We start from the raw sequence: 11,830 nt of genomic DNA, 5'->3' as shown, positions 1-11,830 counted from the left end.
TTTCATAAACCCTTAATTCACCCGGTTAGAGTAAATATCTGCTGACTCTATACATGCTAAAATTAATGTTTATTTAAATGTAGTCTGGTGGGTTTGTCGATGGCGATTTTGGGGCTGTTTCTGGTTAAACAAAAAGGATTTTACTCTTTAAAAGGTGTGTCTCTGTAGCAAGCCCACCGTCAGACAGGGTCAAAGGGTGCAGATGACTCCAGCCCAAGGCCAAAGGGGGCCCATGAAAAGGACCATGGTTCACCCTTAAATGGGATCAAGTAAAACAATATACCTGCTGACTTAAATCACTGGCAATACAAGTTACATGTATTTACATGATAAATAAATGTAACTGTATCATTAAAACACATTTTAAAAAGTAACATCTGGCAGACTGCTGCCTGATTAGCTGAGTCAGAATGCCTCACCAAAAATCAGGAGCTCCTAAAGTAAAAGTCAGGCTACAGAGAGAACAAGAAAATGAAAAGAGAAGAGAGGCATCGACCAAATGTCGAGCACAAAAACAACAGTAAAAGGCAGAGCTGAAGGTGAGAAGTGAGGCAGAGTAACTTTAGGCAAATAAAACCTGCTGTATTGGGGTCAGTTTTAAACATATAGTAAAGATGGTATGGAGGGAATATTTGCTAAAAACAACCAGATGTTTTGTGACAGGGAAGGGGGTTATTATTTAAGAGGAGAATTTAATTTTAAAAAACAATATATCTGTACAACTAAGAAGAGTGTGTGTATTTCAGTGTGTGGGGAAACAAAGTCATTCATTCATTCATTCATTCATTCATTCAAGGCACTGGTATCATATTAAACTAAAGAACCTAAGGCATCCACTGGTGATGATCCAAATAATGATCCAAATTTACATTAAATTTTGGCGAGGGAAAAAGGAACATTGCCATCTTTCAAAATGATGTATTTAAATATTTCTGCATATCATCATCATTTCTTCTAGATACAAGTAGATACAAAATACATGTAGAAATATGATTAATTGGATTATATGAGGAAGAATAAAAATGTACAGGGACCCCGCCCCTGTGGATGATGGGCCCACTTTTAAAGAAGTTGTCCCCCCTGCCTGTCTTTACTAACAGCTGGCCTGCTCTGCATGGATCCTTTCCATAATGTTGTCAGACACTTTTAATAATAATCTGAGCCCGTCAGTGGCAAAGCACTTTTAGTGGACATAAACTGACGGTGTGAACACTGCAGACTGTTTCGCAGCTGCTGGCTGCAGCGCTCTCCCTCAACGCTGGACCAATTTTAAAAATTGTTGTTCCCATCAGTCACTTAGACACAAAAACATGAGAAATCCAGGCTGAAAAATACAGAAGCTACCCTTTAAAAAGTGTTTGATTTTCTGTGAAGGACCCTGTTATCCTGAGATTATATTTAAACTGAAAGTCCTGATGTATTTTGCTCAGTGCTGCATTAAATCATAAATCACATGGTGGTCTTAACAGTGTCTATCACAAGGTACAGATGGAAGTGTGCTTCTGCTCAGACTGCATCAGGATCAATGTGAACATAAATAACCAACAGGCTCACTGTAAGAGTCGGGGTGTAAGATGGCAATTTCCCAGATTATAGTGTCGACTTCTCTCTGGTTCACTGACATGTTAAAATGTTCAGAGGCAGCAGCCCTGACCTGTTCCTGTCACACAGCTTCCTACTATAGATTAGAACAACACATAGTTTACATGCTGTTCATCAGTGTGACTGTCAATGTTTCTGTCAACAGCAGCAGTAAACAGTCAGATGACATGCAGTTAAAGTATATTAAACAAGTTTCTTTGACACTAGATATAAAAATATGGAACTGATGCTTTCAAAATACACTCTGCGTGATATTTTAGTGTCTTGAGATAAGTGCGACAGTTGAGACATATTGTGTTTTGGGCTATAATCACTTTATGTATCCCGCAACCTGCTGGCAGGTTTGAAAGGCTTGTTTTCTTGTAATGAATAGCCAAAATTATACATTTATCAGAGTCAGAATCTGTAAATTATTGTTGAGTTTGACAAAAAACATCATAGGACGAACACTTCTGTGAGGAAATGTCACCAAATCAAGGCTTAAAATAGTGATATGCCATCAAAATCACTTTATTTTTCATGTCTCATTTAATTAATTCTGCAATCCTCAGCACAACTAGGAAGCCATGAGTGACTCGCCTGAGACCAACAGTCACACAGAGGACCAGAGAGGTTGTAAATATGTAAATAGTTAAACATGTACTGCATGTGGATCCCTCCCTTTTTCCCCAAATATTGATGACACTTGTGGGAACTTGGAAAAAACCCAACCTGCATTTTTTATTGTATAATTTAAGGCATCATAACTGTTACACTGCACAGAGGACACATTTGAGTTCTCCCTGTTCCTCGCCATGATTGTGCTGTTTCCATTGAGGTGCAGGACTTTTAGATTACAATGAAAAACAAGACCACAGTGAGTTAAATGTCACGGGACCAAGACTGCCCTGAAACTGCTCAGAGTTCAGAGGATTAATAATGCAAACTCTCTCTGTCTCTCTCTCTCTCTCTCTCACACACACACAGTTTACCTTAATTGTGGACACTGTAGTCTCGACTTTCTCTTCAAAAGATTTGAAGCTCGGAGAGTTTCTGTAAAGAAATAAAGACATTTTAATTTATAAATCAATAAAAAACTGCACTAAAATCTAAAATGGTATTTCTGGATATTTGGGATAAAAACTTTGGGATGCATTTTCTATGTAAGGGATAATGTACAGCGAGTGGGTCCATGCTCAGTAATCTCACACTCACTGTTTTAAATCTCGAAGCCTAAACAGGGACAGGGGCTGCAAATTAGCCATGGCTAGAAACCTGTATGCATTGCATCTACTTTGTGTTTTGGACATGAAGTAACGTCTTATGCAAATAAATAAAATAAAAGTGTGCAAATAAAACAGCTGCTACTGATGAATCAATAATTTGGCACAAAATATTGATTTAAATGCTTCTACTAAGTGTCTGTGATCAAAACTCTTGTAGCAAGTCTGCTATTCATAAATAACACATAGTAAAATGCTGTAATTAAGAAATGAGTGTTCAACAAAGCCACTTAATAAATATCAGTATTTTGTAGAGGTGTTAAAGAGAACTGAAGACAACAGTATGAGGTGAGAGCAGGTGTAAATACCACGTGAAAACTTCTCTGGTATTTTATTTTTCCAGGTTCCTTCACCTCAGTATCACTAAATAAATGTGGAAGCGGCACATTAAAGAGACAAAAGCAAGCAGGCACAGTGTTTACCTCATGGTGGGCATGCTCATAGAGTGTCTGATAGAGTAGCTGTTCCCAGAGAGCGTGGTGAGAGAGGAGTTAATCATTAGCACAGGTTACACACACAAACACAAAGCCAAAGTTAGCTTCTGCAGAAATCACGGTTTTGGTGTTTCTCTTGTGACATTGTGCTCTTTAGTCAGAACAGGGAGGAAAGGGTCAGTCAGAAAAATATGCACTGGTTTAGCAGGAAAGCTGATGGTTCTACTGGGAGAGAAACAGAGTAGGTAACAGCTTCAACCTCAACTCAGACAAAAGGATGTTTACATCTCCAGTATGACATCATAAAGGGCTGTGACTCAATATTAATGTCAAAATGGTCAAAATTAAAGAAGCAGTCATGGTGTTACATCAGTCTCAGCCTGCACTGGTTTAGCTTTAGGACATTCCTGCAACTGGGAAAGTTCAAGACGCGTTCACATGACTCCTTGAGACAAGTTGTTTTGGCACAATAATCAATTCGATCTGATCCTGAGCAGAGATAAGAGACTGAGGACTGCAGTCCAGCACGGCAGCAGCATTTACTCAACCAGACACTGTACCCAGTCGTCAGTGCTATCAGCCGATCTGACTGAGATCGACTGAGTGAGTGAGGAACAGCTGATGCCTCATTTTTACTGCATGCTTCGTCTCGACTCGACTCACTTTTGGTACCAGAAGCTTTAGATATTAATGCCTCAGGCCCCGATCACACAGAGAGCGTTACGCAGGTTGCAAGCTCTGGTTGAGGGTGAGAGGCTGTCAGCAGATAAACAGAGATCTGCGTGGGTACATGAGATCCTAAAAAAGAGGGTGGATCATGGGGAGTACCACCAGTTGGTCCAGGAGCTTCTCCTCCATGATGGCTGTTTCCAGGCATATTTTAGGATGACTCAGGGGCAGTTTGACAACCTGCTGTCTATCGTTGGGCCGTATAGCTCTGGGTATCCAGCAACCGCTACCATCAGTTTCTCCTCCATTGTTTACCAACTGTAAACTTGTTGTTGTGACCACCACAGAAGGCCCGCCTCTCAAATCATCTGACTGGACAATGGGAAAAAGATTACGACAAAAGAGATGACATGGGGGCGTTGGTAGCGTAGTGGATAGTGCCGGCGCCCCATGTATAGAGGTGATGCCTCACTGCAGCGGTCGCGAGTTCGACTCCAGCTTGCGACCCTTTGCTGCATGTCGTCCCCCCACTCTCTCTGTCTCCCCATTTCACACTGTCCTGTATAATAAAGGCAAAAGGCCCAAAAAAATAATCTTTTTAAAAAAAAAAAAAAAAAAAAAAAAAGAGATGACGTGGGGTGTTTTTTCAAATCGAGGAGTTCAGAGTGCACCAGCAAAAAAGCTTTCTGTGTGATCAGAGCCTCAGACTGCAATGGCGACGCCGTGTGAAACGTATGTAAAACATAGTCTTCAACGCAACACTCTCAATCCTTTTATCGGCAACCAAACAGAGGAACGTCTACACTTCATAGACTGTATAGTGTAGTTTTAAAAAATCTGTTGAGTGAACAGAACATTGTGGTTGCCATTGACGTGAGCTTTGCTATTTAAAAAAGGCGGTTTGTGCAGGATGTCTGTCTGACCAATCATTGGTCTGCAGTGTTTCAACTTCAGCTCATCTTGCTTAGACCTTCAAACGAGGCGATACCAAAAAAAAAAAAAAAAGTACCAGGTGCTATCCACAAATTTTGTCAGTAGAAAACCGAAACGAAAAGTTCCAGGAAGTGAGTCCAGTCGAGTAGAGTCGTCATTATGTGACAAGGGGCCTTTCCAAAACCAGACCCTACCCACTCCCACTCTATCGCTGAGTGTAACTCTGTTTGTAGTCACCATACAGCTGGATGAAGCTCCTTTATTAAGGTGTGGGATAAACACAGCCATAAGCTTTGGGACAAACTTCCCTCTCTACTGCAGAGGAAGAGGAACTGTTGTAACTTCTCATATCCACGGAGGAAAGTAAAACTTTGTCCCATTCTATGTTCTTCACATGTATTTGTAACACTTATATTTAATCTGTGTGTGCTGATATTGTTTACCTTCATTTTTGGATATTGTGTTTTTATCATTAAAAGAAATAACTTGATGTTTGTAAGTTGCTTGGATTTTGTAACAGTTCTTGTAAATATTCAGCACTACAGTCAAAAGAACGTGACTGTTTTCTAGAGACAAGAGAAGGATAATGTAACCTTTAAGATGTTAACGTTTGTATGGCAATAGGCCTACAAATGTCTAACTTACGTTTATATTAAGTTAGACAAGGTTACGTTTGGAAGGGTAGTCACGGAACTTTATTTGTACAGAGCATCTTCCATGAAGAACACAATACAGCATTGCACATGGTCAGTAAGTCGGCATCGGTGCAGCCTCGCTATCGGAGGGTTTTTTGACTCACTTCCACTCCTCACTAGTTGGTTTGGGACGGCACTTAATGTCCGTGTGAACGTGGACACAAAGTGAAAGTGGGTAGGGACACGGTGTATGAATGTGTTTGGAAAAGGCCCGTAATCAGCTGTGTGGTTCTTACCCTATAGAGTTGGACCTTGGGAAGCGTGGAGGAAGATGGGAAACATTTTTAAGATACTGTGACAGACAGGCCGTGTAGAACATTTATACTACTAATAAAAAACATTTCACTATGAAAGCTAAACTAATGAACGACTTCACTGCAGACACCTGGGGAACTAGATTATATGACGTGTACAGACAAAAGGAAATGTTCTACTGAGGTTAAACATCCTGAACACACAAAGACACAGATAAAGGAAACCTAAATCAATGCAGTGCTTAATTTGTAAATCAGGAGGTGCTGGAACAGACAGGCTGCTGATCCAACAGGTCGGGAGGAGGAAAAGGTCACAGATCGCATCTACAGCAAAACGCCTGGAGCACAGTCAACACCTGGGTGCTGCTGTGCTCAAACTAAACAACTCTATGTGCCGTGCACCTGCATAAAATGCAGATAAAAAAAATCATACTGCGATTATTGTGACAGATACTGCGGTTATGATATGAGTCACGATGTTAGTAGGATTGGTAATTTTTGCGTTTCATTTTTACTTAAAAGAATATAAAAATGATGATGTGATCAAACATGTTCTCTTACATCTGGAATATGATCTATAGTCCAGGGCATCTCTGAAGCACCACAATGCTTCATTTCATGACATGTAGTGAAACATTTTACCTTTTTTTTTATTTTACCAAAAAATTGCAGCTCCTGCACCCTCAACAACACCTCTTGTTGCTAAGGGCTTCCTCATGCAGATTGCAGTAGCTCAAATGCAGAAAACTTCCTGACCTAAGTGACTGACCTCTCTCTTTTTTAAAAACAAACCTGATTTAAAATGCATCCAAAATTGGCAAACAATACTTAACAGAAATTATAAACAGTTTTTGATGGTGACACAGGAGGTTCAGTTGAATCTAACAGGTGCTGGTCCTGATCTGGGTGGTCCCGGATCGTGTTCCAGCAAGATCCGGCACAAATTAAGCTTTGAATCAACTACAGTTGATGATCACCGAACATTTTGTATACAAAACAAACATCTATGTGATCACACAGACACACACAGCAGATACAAGAACAAAGACTCAGAGTTAGTTGTAAAGCAGTTGGAAGAGAAACACTGTTCACACTGTGAAAAACTGGATTTTTAACTGCACAAAAATCACAAATATTTAGATAAATGGTTGGATAGATAAAGACACATATCCAAATCACGATATGCTGTATCCACTGAGAATTAAACTTCAGTTTGAAGTTGGTTAAATATTTGATACGACACAATGACATGCAAGAACACACTTCAAACGTCCACAGCAAAACATAAAAACCAAACCAAAACCTGTGCACACCGTGAGCCATAAAGCACAAAGACATACCTCCGAGGGAACAGAAACTCTAGACCAACCATGCTGCAATAACCAAAGATAATGTTTTCTGTCTGCACTTCTACAAACACACAATGAGTTGCAGTTACACACAACTAACAATACTCCATTTGTCTTTACAGTACAGCCACTGTCAACACATCACAGTCTCCATGGGAAATATGGTGCTCTTGTGCTTTCTTATGATGCCAAAGATAGTATCAAAGTTGCAAATGAAGAGAAGAGAAAATCCAAATGAGTTTCATTTAAATGTCTGTAACTGACTTACATTGAACTCTTTCTGCTTACATGCACCAACATACACTGTTTGTTGACATGTCCCTGTCCCTCCAATCAGCTTTGTTCACTGATCTTACACAGCTTCTTGTGCTTTCCTCTGCACATACATGAAGTCACACAGGCCCACATTCTCCAGCTCTCTCTTGTCATCACACACACAAGCGCTCTATTTATTTCACACAGAACAATGCAGGCTGCCTCACAGACTTTGTGTTGTGTTGACTTGCGGTGTCTCAAACGGAGCAGCACACAGCGACAGGGAGGCGAAGACACGGAGGAAGAGGAAGAAAGTGACGGAGGAGCACAGACTTCGCCTCTGGCCCTTCAGCTCCCACAGAAAGCAGCTTAATGTGGAATTACATAATCTCAATTTCCTCTGAGCTGATGGAGCACAGAGCCAAAACTCAGAGAGGGGGACAGGGACGGATAGAGCAAATAAATGAGTCTGGGAATTGGATAAAAGTGTTGTGAATGGGTAGTCTGGATATGTAAATGTGTTGATGATGGAGCTTTATGATGGGTGAGACACAGTTGTGGCTGCTAAAGACACATTTCCTGACTCAAGTCACAAAGAGAAGCAACTGTCCACAGAGCAACCAAATTCAGTGGGTGATTTGTGTCCACACTGTTTGCATGATATATTATCTTATCCTAAATAATGAGGATATGACATCATTGTGTACCTCATATCCCCGAGCTTCCTGGTGATGGCGCTGCCCAGTGTGCTGAAGGCGGCTGAGGTCTTCTGTCCTGCTGTGGACAGCGTCTCTGATGTCTTCTTATAACTGAGACATAAAGAAGATGCATTCAAAATATGTCTATTTCATACACGCATACATGCACTGAACTTGATACAGTGTTCATAAAAATGTGTACAGATGCATACTGTGTGATGGAGGCAAACATACAACATACACATACATCATTTAGAGGGGTCAACCTACCTACAGAGTGGCTCGCAAATCATGGATATACTACACACATTATTAACCAAAGAGAGGTGTGACAGGGCATAATGAATACAATTCTGTGAGTAAGGTTGAAGGTTGAAATGGGGGGAAAATATGCCCATGCCCATCATATCTCAAACCTATACATCACAAACAGTATGTCTCTTCTTTACACTGGTACATATATAGTGTCCATACACATGCCCCACGTCAAGAGACATTTTTCTCTTCTGTCCTGCATCCTCTACAACATCCTTTCATATGCTGCTACTTTGCCTAATTCAGTCACTCATTCTTGAGAAGGAGGTTCTCCAGGATTCTCCACTGGCTCCCGGTCCATTTTCGTATTGATTTTAAACTCCTTTTAATTGTTTTTAAAGCCCTCAACGGTCTGGCCCCTCTGAGCTCCTTTTGCGCCACACCCCAACCAGAACCTTAAGGTCTTTGGACCAACTACTGTTGGTGGTGCCAAAAACCAGACTAAAGTCTTGAGGTGACAGAGCCTTCGCAGCGGCTGCCCCCAGGCTCTGGAACAGCCTCCCCCTTCACATTCGATCTTCCCAGTCCCTAGAGACTTTTAAATCCTCCCTAAAAACCTCTCTCTTCCACCTGGCGTATCATTCAGCCTGAGCATGATGATCTCAAGTTGTTGTTGTTGTTGTTTTTTTTAATTGCTATTTTAATGTTTGCACTGTTTGCTCTGTCTTTTTATCGTTGTTTCCTACATCTATTTTATTTTTGTTATTGATGTTGTTTTAACTCTGTACCCCCAATGTGCAGCACTTTGGTCGACTGCCAACGTTTTAAACGTGCTCTAGAAATAGTAAATCCTGACTTGACTTGATTCTTCCAGTTCTTGAGAATGATATGCCGTTCACTATTTCAGTGACTGAGGAACAGCAGACAACACTTTACCGTCTCCTAATATACATTGCCTTTTCATGACATTGACAATGTAACAGTGAATCTTCACCCAACACTGATTAATATTAGGTTATGACCATAGCACATGTATCAGTGCACCTTCATCCACACAACACCCCCAACAAGTAGCTGAGTCTCTGAGACATTGTTCGAGAGTTACCACAAATCTTGGCCCATTCCTGTTCACCAAATGACACACCCAAATCTCTTTCCCCGGAGGGTCTCAGAGCTGAAACACCTTTATCTCAATGGCCATTTATTTTTTAATCCATCCATCCATCTTCATCGGCTTATGCGGGCCAGGTAACAAGGGCAGCAGGCCAAGCAAAGCACCCCAGACGTCCCTCTCCCCAGCAACGCTTTCCAGCTCGTCCTGGGGGACCCCAAGGCGTTCCCAGGTTACATGTCTAATCCCTCCAGCGTGTTCTGGTTCTGCCCCAGGGCCTCCTACCAGTGGGACGTGCCTGGAACACCTCTAATGGGAGGCGCCCAGGAGGATCCTGATCAGATGCCCGAACCACCTCAACTGAACCCATTCGACGCAAAGGAGCAGCAGCTCTACTCCGAGCTCCCACCGGTTTCCAGCAAAGAACCATGGCTGCAAAACGCACCAGTGCATGCTGGAGGTCATGGTGTGATGTAACCAACAGAACCACATCATCTGCAAAAAGCAGAGACGGAATTCTGAGGTCCCCAAGCTGGACCCCTTCTTCCCCCCGGCTGCGCCTCGAGATTCTGTCCTTGAAAATCACAAACAGGATAGGTGACGAGGGACAACCCTGGCGGAGGGGAACACCCACTGAGAAGGTGTTTGACTTTACACCGAGTATGCAGACACAGCTCTCACTTTGGTCATACAGGGACCGGATGTCTCTTAGCAGCGTACCCCGTAGTCCTGTTGTACCTCCCACAAGACTCCACAAGGGACGCCGTCGTAAGTCTTCTCCAAGTCCACAAAACACATGCAGACTGGATGGATGAACTCCCACAACCCCTCCAGCAGCCTGATTTTTTAAATTTTCACAACAAATGTTGATACTGGATACAGATATTGTTTTTCTGTTTTGCTCCAGTGTGTTTGTGTAGCCTGTCCTCTTTCCAGGTTACATGGTGGAGGAGGTTGTATAGCTCAGACTTAGCCTGTTTGCCGACACCTGGAAGCTGCCTGGCATCCTCTTGGATCTGTCTTTTTCATAAATGTTCATATTCTATGAACCAGTTTGTCATTTGGATATTCTAAAGTGTTACTTAATGTTGGTCTGTTCTACACACGTGACATCTATTGCACATCTGTCCATCAAGGGACAGGTATCCTTCCTCAGTTGCTCTTCCTGAGGTTTCTAGCAATTTTTTCTGGGGGGAGTTTTTCCTCTTCCCCTTCGAGGGTCAAACAAAGGACAGAGGTTGTTGTATGCTTTACGGATTATCAAGCCCCCTGAGGCAAACTGTCATTTATGATACTGGGCTATAAAAATAAAATTCCCTTGTCTTGACACAACCCTTTTGTTTACACTGGCATGAACTTCCACACATCTGTGTTGCCCTGCTTCTCTGGGATGTTACACTGCTGCTGCCACACTGGTTCATTATAGATGAGGACGGCAACTGTGTGTGTAAAGTGATCTTCAGGTTGAAGTGTAACAGGATAAGAAGCGAGGCCTCTGGAGAATATCGCCTTGCTCTTCTCTGTCTCTTGGTGTCTGGGTAAGAGCTCGTAGCTGATGGTCTAATGAGGAAATTTTATTATTTCTCTGCACACTTAAAAATACAAAAACTGTCCTTGTTACAGATGTTTTTCACTGCTGGTTATACAGTACAATCATCAGGACAATCACAATCATGTTCAGCTGTGTCATGAGGTCAACGACAGCCTTGTGATGGGTTTCCTAATCAGGTTTATGATGTCTGTTGCAGTGAGTGTGACAAAGATAACAAATGCGGTGCAGCTTGGAGCAGGATTATGTCTTTTTAATTGGGTTTCTGATATCTGTGTTTATAACACACTTCGTTCATTGTGTGGTGCTACTAGATGTTAAAAAACAGAACTACCTGCTCCTTGTGTGTGTGTTTGCATGTGTGTTTGTGAGTCCTGTAAAGATCATCTATGTTGACAGCAAACAGAAAAGCCATTCTGTCCTGTGCTGAGGACACAAACACTTTCTCTCCTTATCTTTAACTCCATCAAACCTCTTTCTTTCTCCCTCAGCTGTCTCACAGATACACGTACACATTAACTTACGCTGTGGACGTCTGCATGTCGTGCCAGCCTTTGCTGAAGTTGTTTCTGAGCTCGCTCAGAGAGGTCATTCCCAGTTTCTGTTTGAGCTCGGCGTACTGCTTCTCTTTGGACGACAGAACCTGCTTCAACGTGCTGATCTCCTCCTCCAGCTACACAAACACAAAAAGACAAAGAGCTACTTAACTATTGTCATACCATCAACACTTCTTGTTCTGTCTAAGCTTTAGAACTTGTGTGTGT

General features: G+C 41.9%; 1 protein-coding gene across 2 annotated transcripts in view; it reads right to left on the bottom strand.

Annotated features, from left to right (window-relative positions):
- The window catches only part of tpd52l1 (tpd52 like 1), a 31,036-nt gene that overhangs the window by 4,955 nt on the left and 14,251 nt on the right, over nt 1-11,830 (bottom strand). For both annotated transcript variants that reach the window (XM_049589615.1, XM_049589614.1), the window contains 3 exons: nt 11,591-11,739; nt 8,161-8,262; nt 2,574-2,634 (listed from right to left, as the gene is read on the bottom strand). In XM_049589615.1, coding sequence (XP_049445572.1) covers nt 2,574-2,634; nt 8,161-8,262; nt 11,591-11,739 — 312 coding nt within the window. The remainder of the gene's footprint in view (nt 1-2,573; nt 2,635-8,160; nt 8,263-11,590; nt 11,740-11,830) is intronic.

Source organism: Epinephelus fuscoguttatus, linkage group LG11 (assembly GCF_011397635.1).
Source record: "Epinephelus fuscoguttatus linkage group LG11, E.fuscoguttatus.final_Chr_v1".
Lineage (NCBI taxonomy): Eukaryota > Metazoa > Chordata > Actinopteri > Perciformes > Serranidae > Epinephelus > Epinephelus fuscoguttatus.
The sequence above is the reverse complement of the archived record's forward strand: the minus strand, read 5'-3'. Positions and strand labels throughout refer to the sequence as shown.